We start from the raw sequence: 19,830 nt of genomic DNA on the forward strand, positions 1-19,830 counted from the left end.
AAACCTCATTCACTTGTGTATGTACATGCACAGTATACATACGGTAGCACTTGGTGTCTACACGTTTTGAGTGTAAGCTCGTTTTGATGAAACAAAATCAGTCACAAAAAGTAGATAGTGTTGTAGTTATCACTGACTGAAGCTTTCTATTTCTGTAATTTGAAATCTTTCTCATCTGAATATCCAATTCTTTTTTTTTTTTTTTTAGAAAGAAAAGTTTGCTGATGCTTCAGAGGAGGCGGTCTCTGTTCAGAGAAGCATGCAAGGTATGTCTTATTAAAGTATGAGCAGATGGCTTTAGAGAATGTCACATTCTCACCCTGAAGATGGCGTCTGGGATACACAGAATAGATGCTCCTGTAGTCTGATGTCCCTCTTCTGGAAGCTCCTGCAGCCGGATTGCATTAGCTTCCTGAAGCCTCGAACTCCCATTAATTCTTTCTTCTTTTGACTTGAAGCTTATTGTATATTAAAATTAAACATACTTGGGAAAAGTATTATCTTAATCTTCAGGCATTGATAACTATTGAGTTTTAGCTGGAAGTAGGAAAGAGAAGCCTAGAAAGGGATGCGTGGTGTCTGCTTTTTTTTTTTATTTATTTTTTAATTTTTTTTATTTTTTGAGAGAGCACGAGTTGGGTAGGGACAGAGAGGGAGACACAGAATCCGAAGCAGGCTCCAGGCTCTGAGCTGTCAGCACAGAGCCAGACACGGGGCTTGAACTCATGAACCACGAGATCATGACCTGAGCTGAAGTCAGACACTTAACCGACTGAGCCACCCAGGTGCCCCGCCTGGTGTCTGTTTAATCCACAGATGTGGGGAGGCAGGAAGAGACGCGTGCTTACTCCTGTAGGTCCATTATGCAGCAGTTTGATGTGTGGTGGGACTTTCTAGCATTTCTGTCCTCTCAAATCCCAAGCATATTATTTGATTTGGTTTAAGACAGCCAGCCTCTAGATGGCTTCTTAAGTATGGAATATGTTAAACTTTTAACTTTATCCTCCATAGAAACAGTAAATCAGTTACGTCAAAAAGAGGAACAGTTTAATGCGCTGTCTACCGAATTGGAGAAGTTGAGAGAAAATTTAACAGGTAAGATAGCTCTGGTTACTAAGCATTGGATATAGTAGGTTTCCTAGGATTTGTGGTAACCATAGTACATTACAATAACATTTACTCAGGGGTAACTTCTTCACTCAATAGTGTGATATAATGAGATCAAATACTTGAATACTTGTTTGAGGTCTATAAATTCCGCACATGCTCTCTGCCCTGTTTTCAAATAAGTCAGAATCCACCACGTGTCACCGTTCCTACCGCTGTCCTTGACTCAAGCCACCCATCATTTTTCACTTTAGCTGCTCTAACAGCTCACTGCCTGCTCAGCCTGCTTCTGCCCTGCCCACTTTGGTCCATTTGTAGCACCCCAACCAGAGCGGTCCTTCCACCATCAAGTCAGGTCGTGTCACTTTTCTGCTTGAGATCACTCGGTAGCTCCCCTCACATGCAGAGTAAAAACTGCAGTCCTTACCAATGCCAGGCCCTGTTACCTCTCTGATTACATCCCGTAATCTGTAATCTCTCTGATTACATCCCGTAATCTGTAGTCTCTCCGATTATATCAAAAGGCCCGTAGTACCCTTCCCCTTGTTGATTCTACTTCAGCCATATTGTCCTCTGCATGGCAAGCATTTTTGTGCCTCAGGGCCTTTGCACTTGGTGTCCCTCAGCTCCTTCAGGTCTTTACTTAAATGTTACCATTCAGAGAGGCCCTGCCTGAGATTTTAACCTTCCCGACTCCTTCGTGGTTCCTTTCTCTACTTACATTTTTTTCCCTCTTGGCAATTAACCCTATTTTTATACTATTTATTTTCTTTCTTGATCTTGTTTATTGTCCGTTTTCTTGGCTAGAATATAATTTTCATGAGGGCAGGGATTGCTGTATGCAAATATTCCCAGAACAAGCCTCGGAATACAGGATGTAGTCAATAAATTTTTGTTGCCTGTAACGCTGTGGTGCAATTTGTTTTTCCTATGTATATTCAGATATGGAGACAAAATTCAGAGAGAGAGATGACAGAGAAGAGCAGTTGATAAAGGCAAAGGAAAAGTTGGAAAACGACATTGCAGAAATTATGAAAATGTCTGGAGATAATTCTTCTCAGCTGACAAAAATGAACGATGAGCTACGTCTGAAAGAAAGGTATGTACGAATGGTTATAGGGGCGCCCAACTTAGGTTGGCCTCTGAAGTAAGGGCTCGGAGGGAGCGGAGCCAGAATTCAGGGTGGTTCTGTTTTAAAGTTTCTTGTCTCTCTTCCTTCCTGTCATTACCCCGGTGTACCCTTCAGTCAACTACTGGACCTTCTAAGGAATACAGTATTGTGGACTTTTTAATGACTTGCAAAGAATTTTACCAAGGGCAGTGACATCTTTTACAGGCGCTTAACAATTTTTTAACCTGTTTCAGTGTCACGAAGGGTAGCCCTTATTACAGGCTTAGTAGGTATGTGCCCTGCACTGTGCTGGGTGTATTTTCTAATTCTTGTAACAATCCTGTGAGGTGAGTGTCTTACTCCCATTTTGAAGAGAAAGGAATTGAGGCTCAAGAAGGTGAAGTCACTCGCTTGTGTTCTGGCCCCAGAGAGCTCGCGGCTCTCGTCGCTGCGCTGTTCGTCCTCAGCGCTAGCTTCTTTTATCTTCACCTCTGCTGTTGTCTTTATTCTGAGGTTCTTGTTGCTTTGATTTTTCTTTCTTTTAATAGCTTCCATACAAAAAGCAAATGTCTTATAAGGCAAAAAGCCTTCAGAGGACATTTTAGGGCCAAGGAGTCTGAAAGCGTGACTAGTTGGCAGTTAGGTTTGCATCCACGGGCCGGCGTGGGGTGGCGGGGCAGGGGGCGACTGGGCCTTGGTTGGCCGCCTCGGGTCAGACCCGCTGTGAGGTGGGTGCAGTTGCACAGGCGGTTGTGGCACGGTGCCCTCGAGGAGCTCCATCTCTGCAGGTGTCGGACAGGTGTAAAACCCAGAGGGACCGCCCGAGTTTCCCTCCTCCGTTCTCGGAGTCGTCTGATAGCCTGTTCTCCAGGTTTGTGTCTCACGTCTTTGTGTACATCTTTGTTGGACCACATTAGGATCTCGAAGCTAGTTCTTCAAGTTCTGAAGTGTCATTTTGTATGTTCTGTACTCAAGCGGCACTAGAATGAGTTTTTGATAATCTAGTCTGCTAAAATTTTGAAACTTAACTAAAATAACTCATTTCCTCATATATGTGTACTTTTCACTCATTTTTCCTTACTGATCTATTGACATAAAATGATAAACCTTCACAATTACAGTAGTTGTCGCTCCAAATAATGTATTTATAACTGTCACAATTGTTAAAATTATTCTTCAGGGCAAGTCAGGTTAATTTTTTGTTGTTTCAGACGTCATTAAGTTATTCACAACTTATAATCATTAATACGATTATTAATACTATCTTTCTAAGCATATCTTTGGAATTCAAAGCATTCTTTTGAAAGCTCTGACCCCTTGTATTGAAACTTGTTCTAGAACCGTAGAAGAATTACAGCTAAAGCTCACAAAGGCTAATGAAAATGCAAGCTTTCTGCAGAAGAATATTGGTGAAGTAACTCTCAAAGCGCAACAGTGCCAGCAGGAAGCAGCTAAAAAGCATGAGGAAGAAAAGCAAGAACTGCTGAGGAAATTGTCGGACCTGGTAAGGAGGCAATAAATGGGACTGTGTGTTGGCAGGAAGGTGAGGGGCAATGCAGATGTGGCTAGATGACTCTCTCCCTCATTCGGGCTCTCTGCAGGAGAAGAAGGTGGAAACGAGCCACAACCAGTGCCAGGATCTGAAAGCTAGGTACGAAGCAGCCAGTTCAGAGACGAAGGCGAAGCACGAAGAAACCCTGAAGAGCCTACAGGAGATGCTGCTGGACACAGAGGAGAGGCTGAAGGCCGCACAGGAGGAGAACAGTGGCTTGTTGCAGGAGATGGTGGAACTGAAAAAGCAAGCCGACAAGGCCAAAGTATGTTCTGGGAGATAGTTCAGTCGCTGTGTTGCGTCGAGGCTGCAGTGGGGCTTAGAGAGCGTCAGTGGATGGGACGGGGTACGCTGGCCTTTACAAATGCTGACCTCTGAGGGCTTGGCGGGATGGCGAATTACGTTTTCCTGGCTTCACGTGTTTTCTGCCAGCTGCTGGTCCTTCTCGGGGTGGCGGCCACAGTACAGGGCTTTCCCCTGAGTGTCCTGTGTAGCCATCAGCCCCCCACCCCATGCTGCTTGCTCCCTAGCTGTCACAGAGAGTCTCCTGTTGCCTGAGCTGTGTTTGCCTGCTTGCAATAGACTTTGTGTCGTGGCCTCTAATCTTGGCCATCTTGCTGCTGCCTTGCACTGGGGTTAGGAGGGACATCTTGCAGCAAAGCGAGAAGCAGAGGCCGCGTGAAACAAGTGAGCATTGGAGAAACAGAGCTCCTAAACGGCAGATTAGAAGTGAGGAGTCTAGAAAGGGCTTTTATATGTCCCTGGAAGGCACTCTGAGCTTAATTGATAAGGAAGCTGGATGCAGGGGCTGGGAGGAAACGTTCTGTTATTAAATAGAGTAGAATGTGATAACATTGAATTTCATTTTATGGTGTCAGGATCATATCTGCAACCCAGTATATTTTTGGACTCTGGTAGCTTAATGAAGTTCAACCATCCTTCTACTGTTTAACTTTTCCCTCCTACTATTTAACTTGCTCAAGGAAAAGTAAATACTTGTCTTCAATTACTTTTAGTGTTTATACAGGAGTTTAGTGAAAAGGAAATGTAAGAGAGCATACATAGGACTTCAAACAATTCCCACCTAAAACTTGTTAATTAAATTGGACCATGACATAATTTATGTTATATATAAGATGCCTCCATTTTCTCTCTCCTTCATGCTGGCCGTCAAGGATTTGTGTTCTCCCTGTTAAACAGCTCCAGTTTTACGAGTCATTTAACACCGGATATAATTTCCAGATTTTTTATCTTTATGGATCCCTTTATCTGGACAGACTCCAGGTTTTTTTTTTTTTTTAATGTTTGTTTATTTATTTATTTAGAGAGCTCCTGTGGGTGACAGTGGGGGAGAGGCAGAGAGAGAACCCCAAGCAAACTCTGCACTGTGAGTGCAGAGCCTGATGCTGGGCTTGAACTCAGGAACCGTGAGATCATGACCTGAGCCAAAATCCAGAATTGGATGCTTAACTGCCTGAGCCCCCCAGGCACCCCCAGACTCCACTTTTTTAGTGTTTCCCTTAAAAAAATGTTGCAGTTTGACGAAACCATGACATTCTAGAAGTTTCTGTTAAGTCTCATTAATTTTGCTTACTGGTGTTTTGTTTTTTATTTTTTACAAGGGTCATTTGGTTAAGATTGTTCCCCCTCCAAAGTTGTCTTGATATCCAGTTTCTGTGGATTTCAGTATTGGTCAGCAACAGTGGCTCACAGACCATTTTATGAATCTGATGAGCCCTTAAAGTATTCCCTTCCTAGAAAATTTATATGCTCAACACACTTTATATAAGATTTCAGGAGGTTCATGGAGCCCACAGAACTTCTGTGTTTCCTAGTTTAAGACTCAGTGATTTGTAGTCATGCTGTCCAATACACTAGCTACCAGCCACATTAATTTGAATTTTAGTTGTTCAATTTTAATAAATTACAAGTTTAGCTCCTTATTTGCACTCCCCACACTTCACGTGATCACCAACTATGCACATGACCAGTAGGCTACTATATTTGTGCAGATAACATTTAGACCATTGCAGAAAGTTCTGGACAGTGCTGGTATAGATAATGTGGTCAAGTCATTTTATAAACCAGTATATTAAAAAAAATTTTTTTTACGTTTGTTTATTTTTGAGAGAGACAGAGCATGAGCAGGGGAGGGACAGAGACAGAGACACAGAATCCGAAGCAGGCTTCAGGCTCTGAGCTGTCAGCACAGAGCCCGACACAGGGCCCGAACCCACGAGCTGCGAGATCATGACCTGAGCCGAAGTCGGATGCCTAGCTGACTGAGCCACCCAGGCACCCCTAAACCAGTATATTTTTTTAAACTCATTTTATTGGGCCGCATGGGTGGCTAAGTCGGTTAAGTGTCTGACTTTGGCTCAGGTCGTGATCTTGCGGTTTGTGAGTTCAAGCCCCACGTTGGGCTCTTTGCTGACAGATCAGAGCCTGGAGCCTGCCTTGGATTCTGTGTCTCCCTCTCTCTCTGCCCCTGCCCTGCTCATGTTCTGTCTCTCTCTTTTAAAAATACATAAAACATGAAAAAAAATTTTTTAATCATTTATTTCAGTCACCCAAACCTAGCAAATTGGTCTGTACTTTTAATTAGTTGTAATATTGGGATTAAATCAGCCAGGCCAGTGACTGTCCTTTGGTAAGCTGATGTCTTATAGTTAGTTTGAAAAGCAACAATTTACTTTCCCCCACCCTTCCCCTCCCCCGCTTTTGGTTAAAATATATTCACTTTTTGTAATTCTCTAGATTGTATTTTTAAAAATTCTTCTCTGAATTCTTCCTACAAGAGAAATAATTGGGAAGTTAGAAGGGCAGGAAAGAATTTCATGCCCTGATGTCAAAGTCAAACTAACCATTTTTATCTCGTAGGTACCACTCAGGGATGATTTCAAAAGTGTTTCAGAGATAAAATAAACCAGTAGATAGATCAGCACTTCACAAAGCTAAACCTGCCTTGTGTTATCCTTTAATGGGCTCTTTTCATCTAGTTCCCCACTTCCCCCCATCCCCTTGTTATCCAGGTAGTTTCTAGGACATTTATTGCAAAACATTTTAAGCTTGGGCGATTTAGGTTGCATTAAGCTATTTGGGCTCGCATTTGTCTGCTTGATTTCATTTTGTTTCCATTCTTTCCACCTTTTATTTCTGTAGTCGCTAACTTATTTGTTAACATCAGCCAAAAAAGAAATTGAACTAATGTCAGAAGAGCTGAGGGGTCTGAAATCAGAGAAGCAGCTTCTTGCACAGGAGGGAAATACTTTAAAGTTAGAAAAAGGTTCACTTTTATCAAAATTGGTAGAGGTGGAGGCCAAAATAACTTTACTTCAGGAAGATCAACAGAAACTGTGGTCGGTAAACGAAACTCTTAATTTAGAAAAGGAGAAAGTCTTAGAAGAAAAACAAGATGCTGAAAAGCTTTATCAACAGGAGCAGCTCCATAAAGAATCTTTAGCTGTTGAGAGAGAGAAATTACTACAAGAAATCAATATTGCGCAGGAAGAGCTTTTGAAGATCAGTATGGAAAATGACGCTTTGCAGGCTTCCAGAGCAAGCCTGCGGGCACTCACAGAAGAGCTCCAGCTCAGCAAAGATACTTTGATTGCTGAGTCTAAGAAGGATCAAGAAGAAAAAGGTCACCTAGAGGATCATATCAAGAAGCTCACTACTGAAAATCTTGCCTTGGCTAAAGATAAAGATGAAGTTATTCAAAAGCTGCAGAGCTCTTACGAAGAGCTAGTCAAAGATCAGAAAACCTTGGTGCAGGAGATTGAAGATCTCATGGCTGAGAAAAAGTCAGCTTTGGAGAAGCAGTCAGATCTTGATAGCGCGTGCATAGCCTTAAAGATGGAAAGAGAAAATCTTCTCCAGAACAACAAAGAGCTGCAGTTTGAGAAGGACGTGCTTCTTCAAGATCGGGAAAAGCTGAGTGCCAGCCTGGAGGCCGCCCTCCAGATCAAGCAGCTGCTCAGCACGGAAACCAGTGGGCTCCACACACAGCTAGACGATGCCAAGAGGGCTCTGAGGAAGGCTGAGCTGGACGTGAGGCAACTGCAGGCTACAAATAGCAGCCTCACAAAGCTCCTGGAAGAAATCAAGACCAGTCGGAAGATCACAGACTCCGAGTGCATCCAGCTTCTGCAAGAAAAAGGAGCCTTGGCTGCCTCTGAGAGAAAACTCTTGGCTGAAAAAGAAGAACTTCTAAGTGAGAACAGGCTCATTGCTGAAAAACTGAAGAAGTGCTCGGAAGAGGCCACCCATATGGAGATGAGCCTGAACGAGAAGATCACTTACCTAACTTCTGAGAAGGAGGTGGTATGTCAGAAAATTGCTAAGCTCAAAAAGCAGCATGTCAGTCTCTTGAAGGAAAAGTCTGTCCTGGAAATGCAAAATGGAGATTTGCTTGCAGAAAGAGAGAACTCCATGAAAACCATAGGAGACCTCAAAAAGAAATACGATCAAGAGTCTGAAAACAGAAGAATCGTAGTGCACGAGAAAATGAAACTCCTTGGTAATCTCGACACTCTGAAGAAGGAGCTTCAGGAGAGGAAAAGGGAAAACCAATTGCTAGCAGCCACCAAGTGCGATCTCTCTCTGATGCTGAAAGAGGCTCAGGATGCCAGACAGAGTTTAGAGAAAGAGCACACGAGCACCCTGCAAGCAAAGGAGAGTCTGAATGCTGAACTTCAGACTTGCTGTTCTGAAAAGAGCATCTTGCTGCGGGATGGGTTGAATCTGCAAGAAGAGTGTCAGAGATTAAACAAGGAGATCCAAACAATTCAGCAGTCCTTCCTCCTGGAAAAAGAAGCCAGAGCGCAGGAAACTGAGTCATCCCTGTATGAAAACAATAAACTTCATGGCAGGTTGGTCCTCCTGGAGCAGGAGCTGGAAGAGTTAAGAGCACACACTAAGCAGCTTCAGTCTGAAAATTTTGTGCTCGTCCAAGAGAAGACCAAGTCAGAGCAGAGAGTGGTGCAGATAATTAAGGAAAAGGAACTCTTGAGCGCAGAAACGGCTCGACTCGCTGCCAACATAGAGACTCTGAAGAAAGATTTCGCCACCTTGTCCAAATCCAAGTTAGAGCTGCAGGAACTGCACAGCTACCTCACCAAGATCCTGGATGACCTCCAGCTGAAGCACGAGACGACCCTGGCCGATCGCGCCAAGGTGGTGCAGGACAACAAGAACCTCCTGGCCGAGAAGAGAGACATGATACTGACCAAGGAGGAGCTCCTAAAGGAGAAGGAAAAGCTGGCGGAAAGCTACTTCATCCTTCAGAAAGAGATTAGCCAGTTGGCCAAAACCAACAGCCATATCTCAGCCAACCTCCTAGAATCTCAAAATGAAAACCGTATTTTAAGGAAAGACAAGAGCAAGCTCACCCTTAAAGTTAGAGAGCTCGAGACTCTTCAGTCATTTACGGTAAAGTGGGAGGGTCAGGGACCAGCACCTGGACTACTAATACTGTGCACTAACTTCTAGCGGCCTCCTGGAGAGGATAGGCACCCCACTGAATCCACTGCTCCTATGTTACCACCTGAAGGGGCCACTCATTACTAAATCTCTAATCGCAGTTGTTTCCGTTAGAAAGAGGTGTGAACTGTGAATAAAAAGGATATCTTTTTTAATTTAAGGAGAAATTTACCAGAAAAAGTCAACTGTGGTTCTGAAAGGATTAAGAACAGTAGAAAAATGGGCACATATTGAAACATAGTATCTTCTGTTTGGCTTTTAACTGTTTTGTTGTGTCTGTCCTTCTGGACTTGGAACCCGCCAGTGAAATCTCCATGGCTGGCGGTCGGGAAGATACACTGCAGAATTCCTGGAAGCTTTATTAGACCACGTGAAATTGTAAGCAAGTGCCTTAAACATCTTTTCATTTATTTTTTATGAAAAACAAAAAATAAACAAAAACATTGTTTTTAATGATTGTTTTCATATCTTAGCTAAGGATTTGTCTCCATATGCCTATTATCTTTTTTATTCACAGCCATGTTTATATTCATTACCCACAGCTTCTCTCAGAGACCTTTCCATTTAATCCTTCTCATTAAACACTTGAGCCTTGTGTTAATAACTGCCCAAATAATTTTTATTTTTCATTGAGAAATTCCCCACCTAAATTACAAGTGATTTCAAAAGCCCCACATCTGAAATAGCAAGAATAGTGTTTCAAACACACAGCAGTAAATATGATTAAGAGAAAATTCAGCTACGTGAGGATGTTGGTCTTTACTCTCCCTGAATGTTTCTCTCCGACATCGGTCAGAATGATGAGTGTGACTGTCAGCATAACTTGGGAGCTTGGAAGATGTAGGTTGGAATGGTCTGAAAATCTGCCAGTTGCATATCGCAGTTGGCTTGTTTGAAGAATGGCATGAAAAGGGTCTGTGGCTTTGTTCCCCTTCGGAGTAAAGACCTTTCGTGTCTCGGTCTGTTTGTTTCGGCATTGGATTGGTGACTGGGCCTTAACCACACGAGACAGCGAGGGCTGCCTGAGCATCCCTGATGGGGTCGGGGGTGACCTCATTTCTCACAGTATTTTCTTGTATTTAGGCTGCTCAAACAGCAGAAGATGCCATGCAGATAATGGAACAGATGACCAAAGAGAAGAGTGAAACTCTGGCCTCCTTGGAGGATACCAAGCAAACAAACGAAAAACTACAGAATGAAGTAATCAGATTTAAATGGCTTTTTGTACAAAGGACAGCTTACCGACTTCATGGAATATTTGATCACTAACTCAGGATTGTTTATTTTTTGAAGTGTGGCCTCACACAGGTTTGATCTGTTAGCGGAGTCGAATGTACACCAGAGCCATGATAATATTAAATAAAGTGTAATCCTTCATTACTTATTTAGTAGGATCAGCCTTTGAAATAATGAGGGGAAAACCTGAATAGTGTGGCTTTTTTATGATAACTTCAATGACGGAACTGAAGAGAGAGGTACTCCTAATATTCTCTAGTTTTGTGTCTTTTATCTTAAATCACATACATTTTTTTTTTTTATTTTCACTCTCTCCCAACTTGAGCCACCAAATTCCATTCCTCGGCCCCAAGTTTGGCGTAGGCCTTTTCTTGGTGTCATTCAGTCCTGATTCCCTTTTGTGTCATCTCCAGGCAGCCACTTCTGCGTCTCAGATTTGTGGTTTCAAGATCACTTTTATTCTGTTGAAAGTAGCATTTCTCATTCTTGGACCTATTTTTGATTCCCTTCCTCCCCATTCCCAGTTCATATCAGCCCCTTCTTTGGGAAGCAGTTACCTCTTGGTCCTAAACAGATTGATTCTCCAAAATAGTTAGGTGAAGTTCTGCCTGGCTTCAGATGTTTTTCAAAGGGATAGTCAGGTGAGACGTGAAGGAATTAAGCAGGGGAAGAGCTGGCCACATTGAATAGCTGCTCTGTAAAGCATAGGCCTTCTCACTATGGAGGTTCAAAGATGGAAATCTGTCAAGGCATGCACGTTTTAAGATACAGGGTAAATAAAACTACACACCCGGGGGTACATTTACAGAACTGATGGTCCTAATAGAAGAAGAAAAAGCATTAAAAAATCAGATGGTAATCATAGAAGTTAAAATGAATAAGAAGATTTTAGGGAATATATCTCATTTTTGAGGGTAGAATCAGGGAGAATTGTGCACTTTCATGATATAGCCCTTGGTGTCTTTGTTATAACCAGAATGTAAGACTGGCTAAATCATTTTTTTGGACCCTTTGTGATACTTGGTTTTTCTTGTTCTGTGAATCTGGAATTCCAGACTCCTCTATTAATTGTAGAGGCATTAAAAGGAACATTGTGGCGTTAAAACCATCGAGACACTTGTCTAGGCCTCCTGACTGTGACATGTGACGTGGCAGAGGTAACTCTGTACAAGATGACCACACAAGTCCCAGGAAGCCACTCTGGGGCCAGGAGCACGCCTTGGGTCATGGACAGCCCGAGCGAGCTCCCTGTGCTTGGGGAGCCCCTGTGCTAGGGGCTCTGCACCTAGAGCCCCAGTCACCTGCCAGAGCCCGTAGTTGGTCACGTCTCTGTCGTTCTAGTGATGTGTTTGGCTCTCCTATCAGGGCCAGGCCTTAAGCTGGCTGCATCCCCCATGGGCAGGTGATGGGGCTGAATGTATGAGTGCTTTTCAGCCTCCCTGCCGGGCTCTTTCACCTCTTCAGATCAGAGTTCAGATGGATAACCAAATCTTTTCCCACCCACAAAATACTTTAATTCAAGTGTTTTTTGTAATGGGGACTCAGTACATTTAGTTCTAATGTTGACAGATACATCCGAAACTACTAATCTATGGGGAAGGACAGGGGTTTTAGTTTTTATTGCAAAGAATAATTCTTGCTGATGTCATGCCTTTGCAATTTATTTCTCGTGTTTGTTAAGAGGGGTCATACTTGAATAGCAAGTTCAATGATGAATACTGAGAATTATATACAAAGTGGAAGCAAACCTTTGTTGTAATTCATGTAGCAATTTAGTTTGACACTTTGGCCAGGTGTACGGAAAATGTCTGACTAAATGTAAGAGGGAGGTTTGCCGTTTATAATAGACGTGGTCATTTGCCGTCTCCTCACCTGGTAATCCCCCCCCCTTTTTTGTACCTGACTAATTTCACCTATCTATTAAGTGCACGTTTGCATGAATATGTCTATCCAGTCCTGCCACTGGAAAATGAAATAATTTCATCAAGTTTTTTTTTCTTGGTCTTTAAGTTGGATACACTTAAAGAAAACAACCTGAAAAATGTGGAAGAGCTGAACAAATCGAAAGAGCTTCTGACAGTAGAGAATCAAAAAATGGAAGAATTCAGGAAAGAAATGTAAGTTCATGTCCTTTGAGAGAAACTGTGGGACTTTAATGTCACAAAAGTGAAAATGATACTAATGATTTAAAAAATAACTTGACAAACACTTGCTTAAAGTAAAAAGTAATCACCACCCTCTCTGTCCCCCGAATGCTTTAGCATACCTGGGAGCCCCTATACCCGCTTAGCTGTGAGGAAGCCAAGTCAAGATAGTAGCTGAGTTAAAGAAGCAAAACGAAAAGTGTGCTTCCTGCCTGAGAAGTTAGGACCCTTTATAAATAAATCTCTCAAGATCCTTTCTATAGGGAGATAAAAAGCATGTCACTTTTGAGATTGTTAATCTTGATTTTAAGAGTAATTGAACCTCTGGCATGGAAGTCAGGTGAAAGGATTCTGGAAGAATCTTTTCTTTTTCATATTGTATTCATTTTTGAGACAGAGAGAGAGAGAGAATGAGAATGAATATGAGCAGGGGAGGGGCAGAAGCAGGTTCCAGGTTCTGAGCTGTCAGCACAGAGCCCGATGCGGGCTCCCAACTCACGAACAGTGAGATTGACCTGAGTCAAAGTCCGACACTTAACTGACTGAGCCACCCAGGCGCCCCTGCAAGAATTTTTCTAATCCAGGTTTATCCATCAGTCTGCCACCTAGACTGCCACCTGTCTGCCACCTGTCTGCCACCTGGCCAGACAGGCTGGCCATGTTTCCTTTGTCAACAACACCTCCAAATCCTTGCCTTTCAGGTCTGTTTTCAGGTCTATGAATTGTTGGTGTTGATCTGGCTTTTTCAATGATCGTTTCGGTGTAGATTCCATGTTGCTCTTCGGTTCTCAGAGCTACACTCTATATCAACTGTGTGAACCTGGAAATGTAGAGGCAGTTAATCCAGTGAATATTGGAGTGTGTCTTCTGTGCTAGGAAGGATAAGAAGATGGATTTATATGGTCCCTGCCCTTTAAGGGTTTGTATTATTTATCCCCCCCTTCTGATCGAACAAAGAGATTAGCTTCAAACAGAAACAAAAGCATCAGTTCCAAGTCTCCATCCTCAGTACGATTTGTTGATCAAGCTTGGGACTAAACTGGTACATGGTCGGGTTCTTCTGAGAGTTGGTAAAATCCTCCAGAAGGAATCTCATCTGAGCAACTTAGGCAGTGCTTGATTAATCCCTTCCTCAGTCTTAGTTTTTTGTGTGTTTTTTTAAAGTTTTTGTTTATATTCCAGTTAGTAAACATACAGTGTAAGATTAGTTTCAGGTGTACAATATAGTGATTCAGAACTTCCATACTCAGTCTTAGTTTTAATGATCCTTCTCTAGACAGTGATTCAGCAGTTCCCCAAAATTCTGTTCACCTGCACAGATTGATCAGTCGACAGTTGTGATTGTGGCCATCAGGATGGGCTTGAGCTTCTTGGCCTTCGCAAGCCAAATCACACAGATAAAGGTCCCTGTGATGGGAAACAAAGTCATCGTCAGTTCCAAGAGGGTGGCTGCAGATCTGGTTTGGGACATTCCCCTGTGACACACGTCATTGTGCTGCCCTGGCGCTTTGGGAGCACTGTTGACTTTAGTTCATTTGTGTCACACGGGCAGCTGGTGAGGGAGGATCTGAGCAGCAGGAGAAGATTCCCTAAGCAACCTCCCACTGCCATAATCCCACCTCTGAGCTCTCTGGGCTGTACTAGGTAAGGGAGGGGCAGGGCCGGTGTGGACTGAGCCAAGACAGCTCTTGGGATTTACATAAAACTTCGCTTTCCTGCAGGCCTACTTGGAGTCTCTCGTGATGGTCATTGCATTGGTCTAGTATTGAAGTGTTCACCATCCTCACTGAGTCTGTGTCATGTCACCCACCTCCAGTTAGTATGGGGTGGTTTTATGTCCGTTAAGAGATCATTTTTTGCCCTTCTTCAAATGATTCCATGGAATAATAAAATCTTAGCCTCCTAACTCTGGACACGAAGGATCATGAGCAAAAGACTGAGGCTTCTGCTGCTGCTCCTCTAACCATGGCCTGTCCTCTTCCCTAGAACCATTTTTCCCAGATCTCTGATCCCTGAGGGTGTAGTTGGGGTGGGGTGAGGAGGAACCAGGACCACCCAGCAGACAGCCTGGGCTGCTTTTGATTCTCCGCCTTTTTATCTGGCCTACCAGGACTGAGGGGACTGCATCTCTTGTCAGTAACCTGGCACGCGGTGGCTGGGGTTCTTAGCAGGAGGAAGGACCAGTAGGACACAGCAGTGACAGGCATCAGAAGCTGGTAGAGGGAGTAGGAGGAGTAGGTTGGAAGAGCCCCTGCCCCCGGTGACTCGTTGTTCCCTGCTGTAGACGTGGCCACGTTTCAAGGACCACTAAAATAAGTGTACTATGTAATGGGAATGGCGCTTCTCAAAAAAAAAAAAAAAAAAAAAAAAAAAAAAAAGCAGTTATTTTACTGTTCCTCAGCGCTCAAAGCTAGAGAATGAGCAGCTGATTATTTCCCAGCATGTATCTGGGGTGCTTTGTGTTCTTTAGAACTTTCCTGGTATTTCCCCGCACCTTAGATAGGACTTTGATTCCTGGAGGAAAATGGACACCAATGTAGGCCCTGGAGTTCTCATCAGAACTACGTCCTGTGGAATATTGCCCCTGGCTCTGGCAACCCGGCGCTTGTAGCTAAATACTCCTTTTCCTCTGTGCCATTTACTAGACTGGTTTTAGGAAAACTCTTGGTTAGCCAGCTCCTATTTTCAGGTGGACAGAGAGAACAAAATGGTTTCTCAGAGTGTAATTTCGGATGTTAGGGAAAATGATAGAAGCGGCTTAATTTTTGTCTTTACTCACCTGGCACAGTAATAAATCTAGAATATAGAATAGACTTAGCATGGCAGTTAATTGATTGATAACAGACTTGTAAGTAGAATGTTTGCAATGCAGTCAATGTTAACAATATGTATCTTGCCTCTCAGATTAAAACTGGGATAGTCTTCTGTCGTGTAGAAAAAAAAAGCAGCTTAAAAAAATTGTTAGAAATACTTGGAGGTATTTTTGGACTTATTCTCTGGAGTACTTCCGGAAGTTGGGCTATTAGAGCCTCCTTTCTGTACCCACTATGCTTTAAAGGAAAACGGGGGGGGGGCGCCTGGGTGGCGCAGTCGGTTAAGCGTCCGACTTCAGCCAGGTCAGGATCTCACGGTCCGTGAGTTCGAGCCCCACGTCGGGCTCTGGGCTGATGGCTCAGAGCCTGGAGCCTGTTTCCGATTCTGTGTCTCCCTCTCTCTCTGCCCCTCCCCCGTTCATGCTCTGTCTCTCTCTGTCCCAAAAATAAATAAACGTTGAAAAAAAAAAATTTTTTTTTTAATAAAAAAAAAAAAAAAAGAAAAACGGGAAGGTATTTCTGTGTTGGAATTAGAGCAGAGGTCTGTCTGCCAGTTTTAACTCCGGTTCTCTTGCTTCTACAACTTCCTGGCTTTACGATTTGGAGAAAAATCTCTCACTTCCCTGAGCTTCAGTTTTCTCATCTTTAAAATACAAATAATAACATTAGCTTCCTTGGCTTTTGAGGATTAAATGAGAAAATAAATATTTGTGAAAACATTTTTATAGATCTTAACACATTGAATGTTGCTTTTACAGATCACTGCTTTAAGACATTTTGAAATTTCTTTGATTCCTTATTTTAATTTTCTTTACTGTGGGCTCTTAATAGCAACCAAGGATTCCAAAAGCCATTACAAGATGCACATCTTTAAGACACACAGTAGGATTACATACTTCTCATTGACAGGCCATCAAGATGCTGAGACCAAACAGCCCCTGAGGAAGGCAGTGACCTCCTAGGAATAAAAGATTTGACCTCAGATGATTTCATCCTAAGTAAAAACTTCAGATTTGTCAGGAATTGATGGACTTTTGCCAGAAGATGAACTTGAGCTGTAGAGTGTGTGTGTGTGTGTGTGTGTGTGTGTGTGTGTGTGTGTGTGTGTGTGTGTGTGTTGATCCATAATTAGAATCAACCCTCTTAGCTTTTGTATGACCTGAGGCTAAAATTCCTTCTCCATTTTTTCCTCACTTGCTAAATAGACATCTCAGTGAAACACCTCATTTAATTTAATGTGCTAGGAAAATTTTTGTGTAGGTTTATTCCCCTAAATCTTACCCCAATATGCATATTATAGGTGGATGGAGAACTAAAACTCAAAAAACTGGAGATGCCAGGCATTGCCACACATTAGACAATTGAAGTTAAAAATAGATGTGTTCCTCTATCAGCAGATGGATTCATACCCAGATGACTTGGTTCAGGATTCAGCCACGTATGACAGCTCCCTAAATGGAGTTTAGCCAGCACAGACTTAAAATTCACAGTGGCATCAAAACCCTCTATGACAGAAAACTAAAATCCAGTGATCAAATAAAAGATTTTTAATACCCACATATAAAGGATAATAATTTGATTTGTGTATTTTGGATAATTTTAATATTGGGAAGATGTTTAATATACTTACCTTGTTCACATTTCATATGCTGATATTCATGATAGAGGTTAACAGGCTATATTTTTATTTGATTCTTTTAATTACAAATTAGCATTGTGGAAAGAATACAATCAAAGTGAACCACCTGTTATGTAATTGGAAAACCGCATTTCCTTTAGGCATTTCACCTCGAGTTGTCCTAAAAATACTCAGATTCACGACAGTACTTGACTCTGACAGATACCGACATACCGGCAAATGGGACCATTAGATTTTTATTTCTGCCAGAAAAAAAACACATTACCGATTTGTGCAGTCAGTACAGAGTGCCTTGGCAGCAAAGTAAATCACTTTATCAACATACTGGGTTTGAGCATAATTTTCTAATGGAAATAGCCCTAAAGACCAGAGGACTGACCATTTCATTTGTCATTTATTTTATGGTAGCATGGATTTTTGGATGGGGAGTGTTCAGAAGTGGGTAAGTGTGGGTGGAGAAAGGGTGGATATCGTGTTTATTAGGTTTTAAAAAATAATGTAATAATTGTGGGTGGCAGTCCGCCTCCTGAGAGGTTAAAGCCATTTAGCCTCTCCTGCACGTAGATACCACTGCCTCCTGTTATTATAGATCCTATCAGGCACGTGACCCAGATATATTTTCCTCAGTGCTGTGAAGCCGGTCGTCTCCCACAGTTTCCTTGCCTGTCTTGTTTCTATGGTAACCCTGCACTCACTGTCCTTGCAGAGAAACCCTCAAGCAGGCAGCAGCTCAGAAGTCCCAGCAGCTTTCAGCATTGCAAGAAGAGAACGTGAAACTTGCTGAGGAGCTGGGGAGAAGCAGGGACGAAGTCACGGGTCATCAGAAGGTCAGTGGGCCTGGAGGGGGGTGCAGGGGGGCGTACCTTGCTCTCCGTGCTCCTGTCTGCTGCTGTTGGCAGGGCACTTGGAGGCCCCTCAGAGAGGTGCTCGATGTGGTCGGGTCCTTCCAAATGGGATTTCAACTTGTCTGTGTGGTAGGTCTCCTTGCTTTTCAAGTGTGCTGCTGTAGGACTTAGGGGAGGAGTTGACAGATGCTTATGGAAAAAAAAAAAGTAGCAACACTGGGAACTTGAGCAACTAGAAAATAAGACCTTTATTAGACCACCTCATGGCAATGCGTTTCAATGGAAAGGAACAATATCTTCTCCCTACTATTGCCTGGATTTCAAAATTACTTTCCTCTTAAGGTTCTTTTTTTTTTTCATCAGAATTTGTTTGAAGGAAGCAAATTCTCAGAATATGGATTTGGTGTGGGGGTTGGCAGCTGTTTTTAAATAGAACTCTGCTTTTCTTTAAAAAAATTTTTTTAAAGCATTTCCTAATGGAACTGTGTATGTGTGTGCACTTGTGTGCGTTGAATGTGATTTGCGTTACACCCGGAATGAGCCGTAAGCCAACCATAACCCATTTGCTTCCGTACTTAAATCAGAGAGATTTCTGATAAGTTTATTAAGCACTGAAACAAAACTGATTTTAAAGAATGACATATCCTTCTTTTTATTCTTTAGTAGTTGAATCAAAGTGCTAAATGGTAGTCCTATCTGGCCTCAGCAGAAGCTTTAAATGATATTTTTAAGAGAATTTTACCATGTGGTCATCAATTCATGGTTTACACTTCAAGACAATTTTTTCCCCCAGGAATACTTGGCAAAGATTCCTTCTCACTTGGGATGGAGTAATCTGGGGTAATTGTATTGAGTACCCATTGACATGGCAGTTTGTGGCGAAAGCACTTTTTGGAGAGTTGATTTCAGACTTTAAAGTCTTTGTTACAGCTTTCCACAGTTTTCTTACTTCACAAAAGGAATGCCACATCTCTCCAAACTCCAGGATGATGATGATGATGCTTTTGGTGATACTAGTTCATGTTTATTGGCTCTTACTATGCGACAAGCACAAATGAATGATAACTGTCATCTCAGTCTTTACAATAACTCTAGGCGATGGCACTGCCATTATTTCCGCTTGTCAAAGAGGAAGCAGGGACATGAAGATAGTAATTTGCTCATCCTCATTCAGCTTATAGTCAAGAAATGTTCGCCATCTTCTGATTTGGGTCAGGAAAAGGATCAAAGTGGATTGACTTAAATAGGGTCAGTGCCCTCTCCTTTAGTCAGTATGTGAGAAACTGGAGTTCATGAAAAATAGAAGCCCTTTGACCAGATGAGGTCCTCTTTTTCCTGGCACAAACTAGAGCGTCTAAAACATTGGGCAGCTGCTCTGTCATCACTGTGTCTGTAAGTTCTTGCAAGAGCAGGGTCTCTGAGAGGTGCATCTCGTTTGACCTCATGGAACATCTCCGGTAGAGAGAGTGGATTCCATACATGGGAGGAGCACAGAGAGATCCTCCTCGCGTCTCATGTTGTGCCCTTGACTGGACTGTTGACTGCGTTTCTTGCTTGTGTGTCTCTGTAGGGAAAACAGTGGGAGGAGGCATCTTGCTACCTTGGCCAGGGCTCTGCCGGGCTCCCTCACCCGTGTTCTTCTCTTCTGCATGTTGGCATTTGAATTGCCTTCCTTTTGAAAAGGTTTTGCCACTAGAAATTTGAAAGTCAGTGACTTTGAAGGGTGTTACAGAAAAGCACGTGCAAGAAACAACTAAGAAAAGTGACTTCCCTTTAAAGGACAGATTGTTAGGCCCTTCATAGTTCTGTGCTTTACTCAGAAGAGAGAGATAAGTGGGTATGAACTAAATAATAGGCTTCAATGGTAGAGCCCGTTGACCATGATAATGATTATCAAGGAAG

General features: G+C 42.7%; 1 protein-coding gene across 17 annotated transcripts in view; it reads left to right on the plus strand.

Annotated features, from left to right (window-relative positions):
• CLIP1 (CAP-Gly domain containing linker protein 1) overlaps positions 1-19,830 on the plus strand; it is a 126,749-nt gene that overhangs the window by 82,065 nt on the left and 24,854 nt on the right. For 14 of the 17 annotated variants that reach the window (XR_015242194.1, XM_086681577.1, XM_086681576.1 and 11 more), the window contains 9 exons: positions 209-266; positions 1,012-1,095; positions 2,050-2,206; positions 3,557-3,722; positions 3,820-4,035; positions 6,933-9,200; positions 10,335-10,451; positions 12,498-12,604; positions 17,790-17,910. Coding sequence is in view for 16 of the 17 variants with exons in the window: in XM_086681577.1 (XP_086537703.1) it covers positions 209-266; positions 1,012-1,095; positions 2,050-2,206; positions 3,557-3,722; positions 3,820-4,035; positions 6,933-9,200; positions 10,335-10,451; positions 12,498-12,604; positions 17,790-17,910 (3,294 nt within the window). In the remaining variant the exon portion in view is untranslated. The remainder of the gene's footprint in view (positions 1-208; positions 267-1,011; positions 1,096-2,049; positions 2,207-3,556; positions 3,723-3,819; positions 4,036-6,932; positions 9,201-10,334; positions 10,452-12,497; positions 12,605-17,789; positions 17,911-19,830) is intronic. The other 3 variants (XM_086681589.1, XM_086681590.1, XM_086681591.1) reach the window with 1 other exon arrangement.

Source organism: Puma concolor, chromosome D3 (assembly GCF_028749965.1).
Source record: "Puma concolor isolate L17-30 chromosome D3, mPumCon1.1.hap2, whole genome shotgun sequence".
NCBI classification, from domain to species: Eukaryota; Metazoa; Chordata; class Mammalia; order Carnivora; family Felidae; genus Puma; species Puma concolor.